This window comes from Dreissena polymorpha, chromosome 15 (assembly GCF_020536995.1).
Source record: "Dreissena polymorpha isolate Duluth1 chromosome 15, UMN_Dpol_1.0, whole genome shotgun sequence".
NCBI lineage: Eukaryota > Metazoa > Mollusca > Bivalvia > Myida > Dreissenidae > Dreissena > Dreissena polymorpha.
The window spans coordinates 21,284,732-21,305,517 of NC_068369.1; the positions used below are offsets into that span (position 1 = coordinate 21,284,732).

Here is a 20,786-nt window from a genome sequence, read left to right on the forward strand (position 1 = left end):
TTAATTCCAGATTCATATACCAATAATCAATTATGGTAAATTCAATCAACCTAACTGATTCTCTGACTGAAGTATCAGTGTGATGATCAGTTATTTCCACCAAGAAACTGTATAAATGAATGTTCTCTGACTTATAAACACAATGCTGGAATTCATTTTTGCAAGCATAACATACACTGTATAATTTTCAATGATACAAATGAGGATCAAAACAGGCTTGTAGAAAATTCATAAATGAACCATTCTCTGGAAAACCAGGCCTTTGCATGCTGGGAAATTTGTCGTCTGCTAAAATGTCGTCTGCAGAATTTCTAAAATTAGCATTTTCTTCGATTTTGATCAAGAATACTATCAGAATAGCAAACAGTTTGGATCCTGATGAGACGCCATGTTCTGTGGCGTCTCATCTGGATCCAAACTGTTTGCAAAGGCCTTCAAAATTCGGTTCCAGCACTGAAAGAGTTAATGCATGTGCAGTCCTAAACAGCTAATTAGGGACGAGACCCCATATCACATTTTTTTACAAACTGCAGAGGTTAATCTGGGATCTGGGACCAAAGTTGCCGTGGTGTTATGGATATGGGGTCGGCCCTGCGACCAGGAGGTCACAGCTTTGATCCCCATTGTGGGAGCGTTCTTTCGATCTTCCCAAAGACACCAAGTACTGGTTCTTAGTCCCAGGAAACAGACTCCAGAGCATTTCAATAAGCCCATGATTAAAAATGCAATCAATCTTATATAAATAGGTTTAAAATTAATATCGGATGAGACATGACGTACAGGCTTTGGGCCAGGTTTTCCAAGAGCTTGACTAACATTAATTCTAGAGTGCCATTTCCGTGACTTATATGTTCACATGTATTATAAGATTTAGTATAACTACAATGATGTTAAGTTCAGCAAGTCCTTTTTCTTATATTTACCTCTTTCAGTGCTGGAACCGAATTTTGAAGGCCTTTGCAGTTTGAATCCAGATGAGATGCCACAGAGCGTGGTGTCTCATCAGGATCCAAACTGTTTGCTATTCTGATAGTCTGCTTTGAAAAAAAATCGAAGAAATTGCTAATTTAAAAAATTCAGCAGACGACATTTTAGCAGACGACAATTTCCCAGCATGCAAAGGGTTAACATGGGCAAGAAGGCCTGTGATGGGAATTGAGCCTTCAGTTCCTGCTCCAGATTTGTACTTCCATTTGTAACGGAATCCTTAACTGTAGTATTTGCATACATAATTGCTATACTGAATACTGCAAATAAATGCTAATAAGCGTACTTAAAACTTTTATATCTAATGTGGGAGCAAATTTCTTTCTTCTATACTTTCCTATTCAATTACTTGGTCTTCAAAGATGGAGATTACTGCTATGAGATAATGGACCAAACTGCCAGATTAAAGAACCCTTTGACATTTTTACATGAGGAAGCATTGGATTTTGCTGATCTGATCTGCTGAAATATAGATACTGTAAAATCATTTTTATTCTTGAGACATATATGTATGTTAATTCCATGAGTTGATGAAACCACAAATTTAACACAAACACGTGACCAAAGTAAACATAATTTTCCAAAATCAAAAATCCTGAATTTACATGCTGATGAAATAGTAATTTAACCATTTACCACATAAATACATATTTTCACTCATGTGTAGTCCCTTAGAAAGTTATATTTAATTTAAGACAATTCTAACTAGATTCAAGTTTTAAAGGCTTCATTTTCAACCCTCAGATAGTACTGATAATCAGCAAACATGCAGCATAAAAACCTGAACAGACTGCGAGTTACTTGCAGGCTGTTCTGGTTTTATGTTGTTTGCACAAAGCCATTTTCACTTTGCTTCTGAGTGGGAAAGGGTTACAAAAAAAAATCCAAGCCAACAAATAAAATTGGGTTTACAGTAAATATTTAGAGTTGAGAGTAAGCGATACTACATACAACAAAAACAACAGTCCTGAAGTGATAATGCTACGAGCCACTACTAGAGTTAGTCAGCATATATCGAACCAGAGGCAATGCCTGTCATTAACATGTCAAGCAAATTTAAAATAATGCTTGTAATTATATACTCACTTTCTCTGTTCTGTCAAATACCCACTTTCTCTGTTCTGTCAAATACTCACGTTCTCTGCTCTGCCAAATACCCTCTTTCTCTGTTCTATCAACAAACCTATTTTCTCTGTTCTGCCAAATACCCACTTTCTTTGTTCTGTCAAATACTCACTTTCTCTGCTCTGCCCAATACCCACTTTCTCTGTTCTGTCAAATACCCACTTTCTCTGTTCTGTCAAATACTCCCTGTCTCTGCTCTGCCCAATACTCGCTTTCTCTGCTCTGCCCAATACCCACTTTCTCTGTTCTGTCAAATACTCACTTTCTCTGTTCTGTCAAATACCCACATTCTCTGTTCTGTCAAATACTCCCTTTCTCTGTTCTGCCCAATACTCACTTTCTCTGCTCTGCCCAATACCCACTTTCTCTGTTCTGTCAAATACTCACTTGCTCTGCTCTGCCCAATACCCACTTTCTCTGTTCTGTCAAATACCCACTTTCTCTGTTCTGTCAAATACTCACTTTCTCTGTTCTGTCAAATACCCACTTTCTCTGTTCTGCCCAATACTCACTTTCTTTGTTCTGTCAAATACTCCCTTTCTCTGTTCTGTCAAATACCCACTTTCTCTGCTCTGCCCAATACTCACTTTCTCTGCTCTGCCCAATACCCACTTTCTCTGCTCTGCCCAATACCCACTTTCTCTGCTCTGCCCAATACCCACTTTCTCTGCTCTGCCCAATACTCACTTTCTCTGCTCTGCCCCATACCCATTTTCTCTGTTCTGCCTAATACCCACTTTCTCTGCTCTGCCCAATACTCCCTTTCTCTGCTCTGCCCAATACCCACTTTCTCTGCTCTGCCCAATACCTCCTTTCTCTGCTCTGCCCAATACCCACTTTCTCTGCTCTGCCCAATACCCACTTTCTCTGCTCTGCCCAATACTCACTTTCTCTGCTTTGCCCAATACCCTCTTTCTCTGCTCTGCCCAATATCCACTTTCTCTGCTCTGCTCAATACTCCCTTTCTCTGCTCTGCCCAATACCCACTTTCTCTGCTCTGCCCAATACCCACTTTCTCTGTTCTGTCAAATACTCACTTTCTCTGCTCTGCCCAATACCCACTTTCTCTGCTCTGCCCAATACCCACTTTCTCTGTTCTGTCAAATACCCTTCTCTGTTCTGTCAAATACTCCCTTTCTCTGCTCTGCCCAATACCCTCTTTCTCTGTTCTGTCAAATACCCACTTTCTCTGCTCTGCCCAATACTCACGTTCTCTGCTCTGCCCAATACTCCCTTTCTCTGCTCTGCCCAATACTCACTTTCTCTGCTCTGCCCAATACCCACTTTCTATGTTCTGTCAAATACTCCCTTTCTCTGCTCTGCCCAATACCCACTTTCTCTGTTCTGCCAAATACCCACTTTCTCTGTTCTGTCAAATACTCCCTTTCTCTATTCTGCCCAATTCCCACTTTCTCTGCTCTGCCCAATACCCACTTTCTCTGCTCTGCCAAATACCCACTTTCTCTGTTCTGCCCAATACCCACTTTCTCTGCTCTGCCCAATACCCACTTTCTCTGCTCTGCCCAATACCCACTTTCTATGTTCTGCCCAATACCCACTTTCTCTGCTCTGCTTAATACTCCCTTTCTCTGCTCTGCCCAATACCCACTTTCTCTTTTCTGCCAAATACCCACTTTCTCTGTTCTGTCAAATACTCCCTTTCTCTGTTCTGCCCAATACTCACTTTCTCTGCTCTGCCCAATAGTCACTTTCTCTGCTCTGCCCAATACCCACTTTCTCTGCTCTGCCCAATACTCCCTTTCTCTGCTCTGCCCAATACTCACTTTCTCTGCTCTGCCCAATACCCACTTTCTCTGTTCTGTCAAATACCCACTTTCTCTGGTCTGTCAAATACTCACTTTCTCTGTTCTGCCCAATACTCACTTTCTCTGCTCTGCCCCATACCCACTTTCTCTGCTCTGCCCCATACCCACCTTCTCTGCTCTGCCCAATACCCACTTTCTCTGCTCTGCCCAATACCCACTTTCTCTGCTCTGCCCCATACCCACTTTCTCTGTTCTGCCCAATACCCACTTTCTCTGCTCTGCCCAATACCCACTTTCTCTGCTCTGCCCAATACCCAATTTCTCTGCTCTGCCCCATACCCACTTTCTCTGTTCTGCCCAATACCCACTTTGTCTCTTCTGCCCAAAACACACTTTCTCTGTTCTGCCCAATACCCACTTTGTCTCTTCTGCCCAAAACACACTTTCTCTGCTCTGCCCAATACCCACTTTGTCTCTTCTGCCCAAAACACACTTTCTCTGCTCTGCCCAATACCCACTTTCTAAGCTCTGCCCAATACCCACTTTCTCTGCTCTGCCCAATACCCACTTTCTCTGCTCTGCCTATTACTCACTTTCCATGCTATGCTTCTGAAGCGACTACTCCTGAGGTTTCCCTTCAGAGCGTAGTTCTTCAAGTGACGGAGGTAGCCTGGCTTCATGAACAGTTTTTCCCATTCCAAACTGGAATACAGAATAATACATCTTACATCCCCTCGGACAAATATTATAGATTTTTGGGGTGAGGCCCTTCGCCCTTTCTTTGGTTTGAATTATATTATATTTGGCATCAACGTGGCTGTCAAAATTCTTTCTTGAAGGTCATACAAACATTAAAATATTTACAACCGAGCGAGCAAGAGTCACCACAAATTTAAAAGGAGTTTAAAAACACAAAATGTTGTGTATATTGGAAAAACAAAGGACCGTAATTCTGCAAAACTTATTACAGCCAAACTTTCTTTCTAAAAAGATTATCTGAACATCATGGTATTTCAGCAGTGAAAGATTGAGGGAGTTGGGCCAAGAAGTTAAAGAGCAGTTGATACAAAAGCTTCAATATGTTTATACTAACAGACAGATGCATGTCCAGACATATGAATACGTACAATGCTTAACTCCTACCACTTCAAGGAGGCATTAACATCCAGTTCAAACCTGTATGAGTGTGTGATGCTGGTGATGGTAGGTTCCGAGTCGCTGGCCGAGGTGTCCATACAGCTGCTGCTGTTGACGCTGGCAACGCTACTGGTGTGTCGGATGTTGATGTTGTTGTTGTCCTCGTGGGGAATGGGATCTATGAAATAAAGTTCATTGTCATATACAGACAGGGAGGGAGTTTGATAATAACTATTAATACAACACTTACCAGAAACATGTATAGTTAGTTTACATTTTTATTTTTTATGTCACACGTTATCAACATTTACATTTTCCTGTAACATAAAATTTTTATCTTATGGAAAGAAGGGTTGTTTTTCTCCTTTAGCAGAGGCCATAAATATAGAATTTCTTTAAAATGATGTAATTTCCAAATTAGAAAAATATTTCTTCCTTTCTCAGTTTTGTCAATATCTTTTGCCCTAAAATGGAGGGCCAGATTCTTTCCCAAAATCAACAAAAAAAGCTTTGGAAAAAAACAATAATTAATTCATTAAACTGACACCAACCAGATGTGTGAGAGTCATGGATATATAATTGTATTATGCAAGCACCTGACTACTGACCATGAACTTTGACCTTCGGACACACGTGTTGCTAGCAACACATCATCTTCAGCCAAGTGTTTTTTTCAAGACCTTTGATTAATATTTAAGTTACAGACTTTACAGATTCTTTTTATTCCGCACTGTGTGGAGCATAAAAATAAAATTGAGCCTTCTAACTCAAAACAGGAAAATAATATGATAAAGAATTTCATTTTCCCCTTTAATTTATATTTCAACATAGTTTAAACCCATACCTGTTAAAATACAACATTGTAGTCTTTATATCATCTTAAATACCTTGCAAAATATGGATCAACAATTAAAACGGAAGACTTACCCTGTATCTTCTCTCCGAAGCCATCAAGGGTACTGAGTATATCTTCCTTGCTGGGAGCAGAAGTGTTGCTAGATGCAGCAGATGTGGTTGCCTTGGAAACAGAACTTGTCAATGTGTTCAGTTTGCTGCCACTTAAGGAGCGCAGTTTACTCATCATTTTCTCCATGGCAACAACGGTAGTACAGCGCCCAAGAAAACTTTGGGGCTTTATATCATGGCCACTTCAAGTGCACATCTGTAAATAAAAAGATAGATCTATAACAAGAACAGTGAATTAAACAAATCAAGAGTAAAGATTTTTGTATATCCCCTTAGATATATTATCGAAGAAATACACTATATTGATACTTTTAATGTAATGAAGATAAGTTAAATGTTCACAGGTCTTGAATATAGGTTAGAAATAAAATATAAGTCCTTAAAACTGTTGTAAATAATATTCAAATTGTATTGCCACACACAATCACTACAATCACTTCATTCCAATATCTGTCTCACATTGGTTGGTCAACCAATTTCTCCAATAATTCATATCATGTTATATTGCATATAGATTTTACACTGCATCAATTATTTCCTGACTTACGTGTCAAATATTTATGTATGCAACTCCAGTGTGAAACAATTTTTTTTATAAACATATGGCCAAGTAAAGCACAACCACTGTGAGTCATGAAGTTTTCAGAGCCTGATTCTGGCTATGTTCTACAATGCAAATATCCAATTCCCAATGCGAGTGCTTTCCAATAAGGCCACCCTGTCACAAATTGGCAGGGGATCCATTAACAGCACGATTTTCATCCATTATTTCAATTATCTGTTGTCCCAGCTAATGCTATGCGAGTTTTTATTTCACAACATGCCACGTCAGCAATTTATATTTCCTACACATGTTGACAACTTTGAAGAAAAACATTCAACATTACATGTAATGTCAAGTTTTAATTCCTACACTTATCATATCAATTTACAAACATCTTAAAATCCGCCATTGATTGAGATTCAGAACTTGAAGATAGGGAGAAAAAAATGCCATTTGGAATAGGATCCAATAGCCGTAATACAATCAGCCAGAAAAAAGCCCCGGCAAACGTCACAGCAGCTATTAGTAGCATTAAGGAGTAATACATAAAATTTAACCACAAACAAGAAAAAACTGTTTTATTCAAACCAGCTGCACATTGCATTTTAACAATATTGAATTGAGAATGAAAAGTCTAGCACTTTATTATTACATGATTCTGACTATGAAAAAGCATTAACAACAAGAGATGTGTTTGTCAATAACACAATGCCCCCTACTGCGCCGCTTTGATTTATTTAAAAACAAGAGATGTGTTCGTCAGAAACACAATGCCCCCTATTGCGCCGCTTTGAATTTTTTTTTTTTTAAATTTGACCGTTGACCTTGAAGGATGACCTTAACCTTGAACTTCCACCACTCAAAATGTGCAGCTTCATGAGAATGCCGCTTTGAAATTATATATATTTTTTTTTTACCTTTGACCTTGAAGGATGAACTTGACCTTGAACTTCCACCACTCAAAATATGCAGCTTCATGAAATTACACATGCATGCCAAATATCAAGTTTCTATCTTCAATAATTCAAAAATTATGGCCAATGTTAAAGGCCTCCTCACACATAGCCGAAAGTCTCCCGACGTCAACTTGTGTGTACTGGCGAATAAGACTTCTGCAAAATTCGTTCTCATTAGTATATGTACGTTGCACATCGTTGGTGGTGTTCGTATGGATGCGTTTGTGGGCTTTTGCGTCCATTGCGATTAGTTCTGTTCGTCAGAAAATTTTTAACATGTTGAAAAAATGTTTGTCTATCGTTCGTGAAAATTCGTTTCAATACGTTAGCCGATCGGAAAGTCTTCGCAGAGTGTTCGTCAACTGGCGTTAGAGGTCGCAGCTCCGGCATATTTTGCATATCGTGATTACTTGATTTGCATATCAAGCGAAAGAGGACAATCCGAAAACGAATCTTTGCGATAGCTTGCGAACTTTTGCAAACTATAGCAAGGCTTTGTTTATTGTAGCGAATCGAATCGAATCCGACAAATTTAGGCGATTTATAACAACAAGTTAACGTGCAGAAAACGAACGATATATGCTCATATACGAATCAATCCGAAGGGTAACTATGATAAGCGAATCTATGCGAATCCATCCGAATAATAGTGCTCCTAATTGTTTAGTAGTTTGTGCAGACATATGCCTATATATCATATATATATTTAATGTTGAAGGTGTCATTATTTCTTTGTCAAAATGGAACATATACAACGCCTTAAACTGCTGTATGTTGCTGCTATGGCCAATCAAGAAGTATTAGTCCAGCAACAACTAAACATACAACGATTTCTCAGAGGCCGACTAAGGTGGAGTAGAGGAGCCAGAGCACGTAATATCTAGAGAAGACGGCACCAATTTGGCATCTATGATCAGCTCATGGTTGAGCTCAGAAAAGAAGATCCTGGAACATTTAAGAAATTCCTCCGCCTGCCTACTGAAATGTACGATGAAATTTTCGGAAGGGTTCGTCATCGCCTCTTGAAGCAACTCACTTGGTATAGGGAGCTATTGGATCCAGGGCTAAAGTTAGCTGCCACACTACGTCACCTGGTTTCTGCTGTCAAGTACTCAGACATGCAGTATACCTGGCGGGTCGCTGAGAATACCCTCTCTATATAGAAACCCTATGGACATAGAGTCCTGACAAGAGACGAAAGAATCCTGAACTACCAGTTATCCAGGGCTCCCTCTTCCCATAGGCGGCATACTTTTGACTTACAGAATCAGTAGTCACAGCAATACTGTCGAGTCGGAAAAAAGTTAGTCTATATCAAAACGCCCGGATGCAGAAACACCACTTCGGAAATATTCGGCGGTATGCGCAAGGTTGCGCTTACATTCGTATCTGTACGCTCTTAATACGCTCCTAATCGCTAACCGAAAGAACGAATATTATTTGCGCGACCTAATGCTTTCTAGCGAATTGCAGTACCTGTTTGTCACACTTCGTAAAACATTCGCACCAAATAGTTCCTATACGTTCGCCGTTCGTTAAAATGTTACACAATGCAACACATTTTCAAACAATTTCGGCAATAATTCGCTAGAATTCATAAATTTACCCTTTTCGCCAGGCTTCGTCATATGGATTCGTCTATGTCGAGGAGGCTTTAAAGTTTTTTTTTGGACAGATGGACAGACTGACATACACACATACTGACTGCATACAGTTCAACTGCTATACGCCACCCTACCGGGGGCATACAAATTATCATTTGGCAGGTACAGATAATTATCTCCCTTTTAAGCTTATTACTTCCCTTGGATTTGTTTTTTGACCATTGACCTTGAAGGATGACCTTGACCTTTCACCACTCAAAATGTGCATCCATGAGATACACATGCATGCCAAATATCAAGTTGCTATCTGAAGGGACATAGAAGTTATGAGCATTTTTGGAAACCTAAACGCAAAGTGTGACGGAAAGACGGACAGTTTGATCACTATGTGCCCTTCTTCGAGTCATAAAAATGTCACACAGAAAGATGGTTTTAGATGGTTATATTTGTTGAATATAACACAGAAAACTTCAAACATTATTGGAAGTAAAAAAAAATCTGAAAAATGTATAAAAACAACTCGCAGAACTTTGCCTTTTTCACCGTATCTTTGCCAATTATTTCAACCATTTCCCCCATAAGAAGCTAAGTGAAAATGGCTTTTGCAAACAGCATAAAACCAGAACAGCCTGCGAGTAACTCGCAGTCTGTTCAAGTTTTATGCTGTTTGCTGCTCATCAGTATCTTAAGGTTGGAAATGAAGCCTTTAAACCTTGACTTAAGTTATAAAGATCTCATATTAAATTTAACTTTCTATGGGACTACAAATGCGTCAAAATATGTATCTAAGTGGTAAAGGATTAAATACTTATCTAAGTGGTAAAGGGTTAAATACGTAACGGTATCTAAGTGGTACAGGGTTAAATACATATCTTAAGTTGTAAAGGGTTAAATAGGTATCTAAGTGGTAAAGGGTTAAGTTTGCAAGGATAATCTCATGGTTACATTTTTCTGACATGGCATAGAAAGCAATCAATTGGGGACAATGCTGGCCTCTTCGCAAGTATATTGTCATATAACTTGGTGAAATATGTTCTGTGGCTAGCATTGTTTCCTATGGTCGTTATGTCTTTATGTGATATTTTTAAAGTTTTTTATATAGTAATTTGATCTTTAAATCCTCAGAATATTTGAACTTTATACAAATGAATCAGTTGTAATAATTTGTTTTACCCCATGCTTCACATACATTCAAAATATTAATCAAGAGGCAAAATCCCCATCATGATTTGAACAAACTTAATAAAGGACAAATAGACAATTTTACAAACCAAATATTTTAGCCCTGACCCTTGTGACTTTAGAGAATAAGGTTAAGTTTTCATTTTTATATTCATTTTTAGCTCCATTTACCTACATGAATGATTTGAACAACTTTGAAAGAGGATCCCCCCCTTGTCAAAAAATAACCCACTTTCATACCAAAACACACTTAAACCAACATAAAACTGTGTTTTTTCTGAGTTTTTCTTAGCTGAAGTTGGTTTTTGCTAATAAAAGTGAGTTTTATGTGCGCTAAACTGTGCTTAACTGAGTTTAAAGTTGGTTATTTTAAGAAGATGTGTGTTTAAGCGAGTTTTTTTCTGTAAGAAGTCGGTTTTTTGTGTGTCAAAAGTGAGCCTTTTTATTTATGAGTTGGTTTATGTGTGTTTAAGTGTGTCTTTTTGTTTTATAAGCGAGTCTTTTACAACAGAATTTGGTCTTTTTTTAAACAGAAGTGGGTTTAAGCGAGTTTAACTTGGTCTTTTTGTAAATAAGTTGAGAGCTGCAACGAGGCTTAAAGACTCACTTTAACACACTTTTCAACAAGTTGGTCTTTTGTTTGTTAATATAACTCATCAATGAAACAATAATTCTTCAACTGGGTCTTTGTTTGATGTTTATAGCCATAAATAAAACAAGTCAATTGTAAAGGGGCTTTTTTTACAGCTTGTTTGCCATTGTCCCTATTGTACATTTGTGTGCTCCCCATAATTTTTAGGGAATATTGGATGAAAATGGCTCTTTCAGAACATCACAGGTTCACAGATGGACAACAAGTATCACTGACAAAAACTATAACAATGGTCAAGCTTAGTTTTATACATGAAAATGAAAGAGTTTGTGTTTCACTTTGAATTTTTATCTTTATGTTTGTTTTTATTATAAACAATATCTTATGATTGTTTTATGTCTAATTTTTTATTTTTTTTAAACAATCTCATATGATTGTTTATATTTGTTTAAAACAGTATTTACTTGTTAAATCTGCATATTTAAATAATTATGGTATTGGAAACATTATATTGGAAATAATCTATTTATTTTTGTACATAAGTTATGCAAGATTTTGATATTTGCATATGATACCATCATATCCATTTTCTTAATTTGCAATAAAATATAAAATGCCAAACATGACCTGTGTTACATAAACTGTCAACAAAATAACAAGACAATACCTAAAAACACCCTTATTTCACACCACTAACAATAAACAGATAACAATCTGTCAGGCATTCAGAGCTAAACAGGGTACTGATTATCTAGGGGCAGATAAGGCTACTGATGGGGTTTGCCTAGAGATAAGGCTGTGTGGAATAAGATATAAGGCTTTTGATTGGCTATTGCACTGAGGAAGTTATCTTTTTGAAAACATCAACTTTTGAAAAACAAGCTGGTGTCAGCAATTGAATATTGAGCTAAATTTAATTCAGCAACATTAATATAAAGAAGTGAAAGACTTTTAATGGTAGTGTAAAATGTCTTGAAATTCTGTCAGCATGAAGTATTGTGTGATGAAAACAATGTGTTTTTTACTGCAATGTTGAAATCAATAATAAGTTGGTTGGAAAGGGGGTTGAACTGCCTGTTGTTGTTTTTGGAATACTGAAGAACAGTTTTAACAGGTTTGTATTGTCATTTCTTCACCCCTTTTTTATTTAGTTTATTGAATTAATTATGATCATTATCATATTTATGTATTGTCACTGGGAAATGTAAATGGATAAGTTATTGTATTGCAATTTAAAGGATAAACAACACATTTAGAAGCAAAAATAGATAAACTTACACATGAAAAAGTGTAAATGTTGTGTACAGTGAATAATTATGGTTGTGTTTCATGGTTATTGTCATCTAAAATTTTATTTATATCTATTTCTGGTTATTACTGAACGGATTTCTTTCCCTCATACTTAATTAGAACTTATATATTTTAATTTTGAAGGTTAAACTCTTGCCACAAGGCAAAATTGACATCGATGGGAAGATCCTTTGGAAAGAATGTGCATCATCACCTGCCTGATGTATGGACTTTTAAACCTGGTTTTTACCCTGCACAAGCTGGCAAACTTGAGGGGAACAAGAGTGTGAAAACCTCGCCCTGTCCTTAACCAAGAAAGCTCGATTTGTTGAGAGGTAAACTATACAGGTTATTGCATTTACAATGCCACCAGACCACACAGCCAAATGAGACCACGCATCTTGGGACATTTTCAAACTGCATTTTCTACCAAACGCAATTTCTTTTAATAATTGATGAAAAGTGCTAAGTCACATGTGATCACGGGATTAAAATTTCAAAAATAAACAAACAAAAACAACAAGCAAATAACTTAAATTTATTATTATTAAAGCAACAAGATTACCATAACAGCAATATTTCATAGTTAAGTGGAACGAAAACATAACCAATCAACATGTTTGAAGAATGCCTTGCCCTTTTGAAAGTGATATGGTATTAATCCTTTGCAGATCAACTGGCATAAGAGATGCTCAAGAGGAGAAGGACACAAGCAGCATCAATGGTACAACTACATGTCGCTTCAGCGCCCACTTTCTAGGTCTCTACCAGCTGCTTTCCAGGTCCCTCCACCCGCCAAAATCAGGTTTAGGTCCCTGCACTGGCTGCTTTCCAGGTCCCCTAGCGGTCAAGGTCTCTCCAGTAGCTGCTGTGCAGGTCCCAACACCGTATGCCGTCAAGGTCCCTCCATATGCTGAAATCCAGGTTCCTCATTCCACTGCGTTTCAGGTACCTCCAACAGCTGAGATCCAGGTCTCTGCAGCAGCTGCGGTCTAAATACTCCAACTGCAGTGGTCCATTGTGGTCAACCTTTTGCTTTAAAATCTTCCATAAATGTCTATTATTGTATAATGTATTGTAAAAATAATCTGTTTGTATTAATTTGCGGTGTACTATTTGTCATATAAACATAATTTTCGTACACATTGTGTTTTTTTCCCTTTTAACCACATGGGGCTTATAATGAACTGTTGTAATTGCTTCACAAAAACCATTTTTTCTAGGACATATCAGTCCAAAATTATTTTTTTTCACACTGCAAAATCCCACAAAAGGCTCACAAAAAACCTACTTTCTTAAAAAAACTCACTAAAACACTGTTAAAACCCACAAAAATCAACTTACCCAAACCCACAAATTGCTTTTGTTTTTTTCACAGATAAAATACTGTTAATAACTAGGTTTAAAGCGAGTTAAAAGCATGTTTTCACTGTGAAAAAAACTAACAAAGGCGTGCTTTCAGCTCACTTTTCGCTCACTTAAAAACCGTGTTTAGCCTGCTTATAGCTCACATAAAAAACACACTTTTTACCCACTTAAAACCAACTCCACAGACAGAAGTTGGTCTAAGCATGTTTAAAAAACCTCAAAAAACCAACTTGTAGAAAATCATACTCACTTTAAACCCACTTAAGATGGTTAAAAAACCCACTATGTTGGTTTAAAGCGAGTTAAACCAAGATTTAACTCAGAAAAAAACAAGTCGGTAAGCTAAAAAACCCAGTCGGTAAGCTAAAAGCGTGTTTGAAAAACCCGCTTTTAGCACAGTGCAAATACCGCAGAGTTAAACACAGATGCCTGAAAAAAACTCACTTTAAACCCACTTAAGACGGTTAAAAAAACCACTATGTTGGCTTTAAGCGAGTTAAACCAAGATTCAACTCAGATAAAACCAAGTCGGTAAGCAAAAAGTGTGTTTAAAAGACTCACTTTTAGCTCGGTGCCAATACCGCAGGGTTAAACCCAGTTTAAAACTGGGTTATAACCAGATTTTGCTCACTTTTTTGACAAGGGCCCAAGGATCATTCCAGTGCAGCTTCTTTCAATTTTGGGCAGGGGTTAAAGAGGAGAAGTCGTTAAAACATAACAGACGAACCTCATGCATGCACTTACCAACAATGCATTACACACATCTTAAAAGCTCCCCATAGGCACAAATGCTCAGGTGAGCTAAAAATTGATTCTAGGCGGAAAGTGTCGCCTGGTAAGCATGTTTGGAATGCAAACTGTAACCCTTTGCATGCTAGGAAATTTGTCGTCTCCAAAAATGTTGTCTGCTGAATTTCTAAAATTAGCATTTTCTTTGATTTTTTAAAGAATACTATCAGAATAGCAAACAGTTTAGATCCTGATGAGACGCCACGTTCTGTGGCGTCTCATCTGGATCCAAACTGTTTGCAAAGGCCTTTAAAATTCGGTTCCAGCGCTGAAAAGTTTAATATGGGACGATGCTGTACATGCACTACAGTCCTATTTTTTAGCTTAAGCTTTTCAATATTAACCTGGCATTCGCCTTTTTTCATAAATATAAAGAGCATATTTGTTGGATTTGGTGGAATATCGATTTTAATTCACGAGTGATCATAGAAAATAATATATTCAAGAGTGGCGCAGCCACGGATGAATTTTTTTTCTCTATGATCACGAGTAAATTTAAATCGATATTACACCGAATCCAGCACATTTTCTTTTTATTATATGCTTTTTCACTGATTTTTTACATTGTAAAAGAGTTCAACTAGACAAATTTGCTGTAATAATGATGTCATTTCATCAAAAATGATGTCATTTCACAGTCAGTGTTATCAGTATTAATTCACTTATATTTCTCTTAAAACCACCGTTAAGCATAAAATAAATTTAATGACAGTTTTTAATATTAACACTTTACTAATTAGATACATATTTTGACGTGTTTGTTGTTCCTTAGAAAGTTACATTTAATTAAAAACCTTTCTTACTAAATTCAAGTTAAAAAGGCTTCATTTCCAACTGTTAGATACTGATGAGCAGCAAACAGCATAAAACCTGATCAGACTGTGAGTTACTCGCAGGCTGTTTAGGTTTTTTGCTGGTTGCAATAGCCTTTTCACTTTGATTCATTTCCGACCCTTATGAGCAGCAAACAGTATAAAACCTGAACAGACTGCGAGTTACTTGAAGGCGGGTCTGGTTTTATGCTGTTTGCACATTGTCATTTTCACTTTGCATCTGACTGCGTAAGGGTTAAATTTGTTTACGTTTTAGATGCAACATCAATAATTCCAGTCAAACCTCAGTACATGTAAGTGTACAGGTATGGTCTCTTTAAACTATGCAAAGTGAGCAAGAACAAAAACCAAAGGCAAATGCTGGAGACAATCCATCCGTAAAATTTACGCTAAAGGATTCCATGGTGCCAGGCAAACATTATTGGGCTATAATTATTATTCTCACTGGTCACCTTTAACTATCTAACTACCATTACTGCCATTTGGGTGAGATGTTTACTCCATACAGTATCATGTAAGGCAGATGTTGGATTTCTGGGTAAAAAATCTGATATATCTTTATATTTGGAAGCCCAGTTCCAAGCAAGTTTGCACCAGTTTCTTATGCAAACATAATTACAACATGTTTATCCTTACCTTAGATTTTTACATAAAACAACATTTTCCTATATAAATTTTCTGTCATGACTCTAATTATTATGAGGCTTAACCCATATAAACAGTTGATGTCTTTTTTTTTATCTTCATATTTTCAAAGTATTTCATTCATTTTAAGAACATATTAAATGTTAAAGATATTGAACACAATATGCAAAACACTTGTCGAGTCTAAAGGCATAATTATAATTGGATGCATCGTATATGCCTGCCCCATCCAAAGTGTGCAAACCTTATTACAGGACAATAAAATGATAAAACATTAGCACTTTCTTATGCCACTACGAGTCATGTGCCAATGCATGCAGACATCACTGTCTCCATTTCTTTCCTGGCATTATTTTTCTTGCTGCTAAATATGTACTCAGACATGTGATCAATAAATCCAGGATTTTCTCGAAACTTATTTTAACCAGTCTACCATATTTTGCATAGTCTCATATCTCATCAATCCAGAATCACAGAAATTACCCTATGCGCCACAGGCATCATGAGAAACATCCCGCTAATACAAGCACTGGCTTCCAATAATCGATACAATATGAATCATATTAATTGTAGACAAAGTTGTTGACCATAATGGCAAATGAGCTGACCAGAAGCAACATGCTGGATTGTAATTATTATCATTAGATGATAAACTTGGCTCTTAAATATGTTCTTGAACTTACAATACTGAAGTATTAAGTTTATAATTAAATACATTAAAGGGATCTTTTCACGGTTTGGTAAATTGACAAAATTGAAAAAAGTTGTTTCAGATTCGCAAATTTTCTTTTTAGTTATGATATTTGTGAGGAAACAGTATTACTGAACATTAACTATAGTCCAATATAGCCATTATATGTATCTTTTGACGATTTGAAAACCTAAAAATTATGAAGCATTGCAACGCGAAACGATTGAATTATTGGAGAGTTCTGTTGTTGTCGTTTAAATTTACGACACTACGAAGATTGCTAATATAAGGTATAAAATACTTAAACTGTGTATACCCGGCAGAATAGCCGAGAGGGCTAATGCGTTTTAACTTCAGACTTACTCCAGGACTCCGGGGGTCACTGCAGGTTCGAGCCCTGGTACCGGCTACTTTTTTTCCTTTTTTAAATTTTATTCTTGATTTTTTACTGGAGCTTTTAAGATCCAATGTTTACATTTATCAATATAAAGCATTTAATGACAAACTTCAAAATATGCCAAAATCTGTGAAAAGGCCCCTTTAACGCTAAAGCAAAGTTACATTGAAGGGAGTTACTGATGTTACACTTTTAATAATAAGAGTATTTCAATAAATATTTAATGGATAATTGTTTGTGATAGATAGATGTCTTGTTTTTATAAACACTCGGTTAAATGTTAACCCTTTCAGTGTGGGAACCGAGTTTTGAAGGCCTTTCCAAACAGTTTTGATCCAGATGAGACGCCACAGAATGTGGCGTCTCATCAGGATCCAAACTGTTTGCTATTCTGATAGTATTTTTTGAAAAAAATCGAAGAAAATGCTAATTTTAGAAATTCAGCAGACGACATTTTAGCAGACGACAAATTTCCCAGCATGCAAAGGGTTAAATTCATCAATACAACAACAGCTGTCAGACGTCAGTTCTTTTTTGGAACTTATATGGCTGATAGGTTGACTAACCCAGGGTATGACCTTTATTGATCTTCACACTGAATAAAATGTTGGAGGAATGAATAATTCCAATGATAGTATTGGCTTAAATTTGCAAGAATTTCTCCCCAGCTTTGGTTTTGTATCTTTTATTGAGATTAGTGGAAAATGAGTTGTTGATCAGGCCTATAAACATCATCAAATTGCTTACGTGTATTGACTGTTTTTTGCCTCAAGCTTACTTGTGGAAGGCTCTTTGATCATTTAATGAACTTATTTTTCATTAAATGAAGTTATTTGTACCATTGTCCATTCACAATTTAATTAAAGCAATACCAGTGTTTGGAAAGCCCCTTTTTTTGTATCCAATGATAATACCTTATTACTCTCATGCCACAAGCAGATATCAGATAATGTCCATTTAATAAACAATTGATTTTCTTTTTTTTTTTTTTTTTTTTTTTTATTTTTTTTTTTTTTATTCAATATAATACATACAATGTATACATGTATATTATCATACAACATAGTGGTTGTACAAAGCAATTAAGTTTAGACATGTTATACAAGATATGCTTATATATATTTTTTTAAAAGGGAAAAAAAAGAACAACAGAAGAATAGTTATGAAAAATGATGAGTTGTATAAAGTCGGAAGAAAGCATACTGGACTTGTGTGTTTTGTTGTATATTCACAATGATCTTATAAGATGGAAAAAATTATATACAAAAATATTTTAGAAATATAAACTAACATTAGAGTGAAATGTATATAAGTGGACAAACATTATAAGAATTTAATCCGATTCCATTTTTGTTCAAAGATTTGTAATGTGTCATTACTGAGGGCTATTTCTTTCTCAATCTGGATTTTTAGTTTAAGACTATTGACAAAACAATTAAAATTTGGTACTTGTTTTTTGTACTTCATGTTAAAGATAAAATATTTCATCAATATAAGAATAAAATTCACAATATTATTACAGTCTATTGATTTCAATGAGTAAATTCCGAAACTTACATTTAAGAAAGATAGTTTAACGTTTAGTTGCTGTTGTTCAAGAAAAGATACTAATTGATTCCAAATAGGCTGGATGTGTTTGCACTCCCAAAAAAGATGTTCTATAGTTTCGATGTTTTCACCGCAGAAGTCACACAGATTTGAGTTAGATAATTTACATTTAAAGAGATATTTATTTGTAGCTATTATTCTATGGATGTATTTATATTGAAAATTTCTCAGTGTGCTTTCAATAGTTGCTTCATATGGCATGGTAAATATGTGTTTCCAATTAAGTTCATGTTCTCCGAAAAGGGCTTGCCATTTATTTTGGGTTTTGGAGTTTTCTGTAGGTTTTTTAATTTGCAGTGTGTAAAATATTTTATTCGGTTTGTTTTTTCTTCCAAGTATGTTTTCTACGAATGTTGTTTGAGTACATGGTGTATTATTTGTATTGATTTCAGATTTAATATGCATGGGTATGCTTTTGATTAGTGTGTAGTACTTCAGAAAATTATTTGAAGGTATTCTGTATATGTAGCATATATCATCAAAAGAGTAGAAATCCTTGATTCTGTAGTCATATAATTGGTCGACATATTTAATGCTTCGTTCAAACCAATCTTTATAGAAAAACGTCTTATTGTTTGAAGTTATGTCTTTATTGTTCCATAAAATAGTTTTACTGCTGGTTTTGGTTTCTAGGTTATGAGTGACATCACTCCATGCTGATAGAACATCAGACAGAAATATGTTTTTGTTTGCAATTTCATGTAAGATAGTATTGCTGATGTTACATTCAAAGAGTAAGGAGTCACCATATTGTTTTAGGATTTTCTGGTAGAATAATTTCCAATTACTTGTATTGGTATTATCTAGGTATCTTTTAACCCAGCTGCATTTGATTGCATTCAAGAATGAGTCAATGTTCGTTAATTGAATACCTCCATTTTCTACGGATTGAATTAACTGAGTTCGTTTTATTTTATCAGGCTTACCGTCCCATATGAAATTAAATATTGCTGATTTTATATCGTTAATAACATCATTTGGTGGATTTGGGAGAACTGTTAATACATAAATTAGTTTAGGAAGTGCAAATGTTTTCAATACTGTGTTTTTTCCGATTAGTGTAAGTTTACGGTGATGCCATGATTTTAAGCAGTTTTTGAAATTCTGTAATTTAGGTAGTATGTTTTTAAGAACTGTATCCTTTTCATTATTTGTGAAAGTAATTCCTAACGTTGTGGCTTCATCGGATGTCCAATTAAATTTCATTTCTTTTTTATATACGACATTACTTTCTTTTAATTTACCTACTCGTAGCACAGTACATTTACTTTTGTTTAGTTTAAGACCCGATGTCATTCCGTAGATGGTTAGTGACTCTATTAGGTTATGGAAAGAATCGTAATTGTCGTTTAAGAAATAAGTTGCATCGTCAGCAAATAGGGACTGTTTGATATCTTCATCAGGATCTAGTGATATGCCTTTTATGTGTTTATTTGATTGGATGTGATGTGATAGATACTCGATGCAAATAATGAATAGCGATGATGAGAGTGGACATCCTTGTCGAACCCCTCGTTCGATGTTAAAACTATTTGAAAAGAAGCCATTGTTAATGATTATACTATTAATATCGGTATAGAATAATTTAACCCATTGAATGAGACTTTCACCAAAGTTCATATTTTCTAAGCAAGAGAACATAAATGAATGATCGAGTGAATCGAATGCCTTTTCAAAATCTGCAAAGAATATAAGACCAGGATTGTTTGAATTGTTAAAATAGTTTATGCATTCTTGGATAAGACGAACGTTTTCACCAATGTAACGTCCTTTTATGAAACCAGATTGAGATTTTGAAATGATTGATGGTAATATTTTTTTTATTCTGTTTGCTATACTTTTAGTTGCAATTTTATAATCATTATTTAGTAAACTAATCGGGCGCCAGTTTGATAAGGATTCTAAGTTTTTTCCAGGTTTTGGAATGAGTGATTTAATACCTTGTTTTTGTAGCGTAGTTAAGTTTTCGTTGTTAAATGAATAGTTAAGTGAATTAATTAGATGTGTTTTTATATCATTCCAGAATATTTTATAAAATTCGATTGTGATGCCATCAGATCCTGGGCTTTTGTTATTTTGCATATCTTTTAGGGCTAATCCACATTCATATTCATTAAGTAATCCGTCGCACAGTTGTTTTTCCTCTTGGTTTAAAGCGTGATGTGTATTTTTAAAAAGGGTGTTATTTTCAACATTTTTTCGTTTATATAGTGCTTCGAAAAATAAACGTTGTTCTTCTAGTATTTGAGTCATGCTTGTTATATCTTTGCCATTGACTACTATTTTGTGTACAGTTTTTTGTTCAC

The 20,786-nt window shown here is 35.8% G+C and overlaps 2 protein-coding genes across 6 annotated transcripts in view; one reads left to right on the top strand and one right to left on the bottom strand.

The window, feature by feature from the left end:
- Positions 1 to 20,786, top strand: part of LOC127859396 (membrane progestin receptor gamma-like) — a 418,822-nt gene that overhangs the window by 100,656 nt on the left and 297,380 nt on the right. The gene's annotated exons all lie outside the window — the stretch shown is intronic.
- LOC127859391 (TBC1 domain family member 5-like) overlaps positions 1 to 20,786 on the bottom strand; it is a 76,055-nt gene that overhangs the window by 44,642 nt on the left and 10,627 nt on the right. For 2 of the 4 annotated variants that reach the window (XM_052396749.1, XM_052396747.1), the window contains exons 1-4: positions 6,529 to 6,617; positions 5,943 to 6,177; positions 5,055 to 5,193; positions 4,472 to 4,580 (exon numbers count right to left, since the gene is read on the bottom strand). In XM_052396749.1, coding sequence (XP_052252709.1) covers positions 4,472 to 4,580; positions 5,055 to 5,193; positions 5,943 to 6,108 — 414 coding nt within the window. In that variant the 5' untranslated portion in view covers positions 6,109 to 6,177; positions 6,529 to 6,617. Of the gene's footprint in view, positions 1 to 4,471; positions 4,581 to 5,054; positions 5,194 to 5,942; positions 6,178 to 6,528; positions 6,618 to 20,786 lie in introns of those variants that run through there. The other 2 variants (XM_052396748.1, XM_052396746.1) reach the window with 2 other exon arrangements.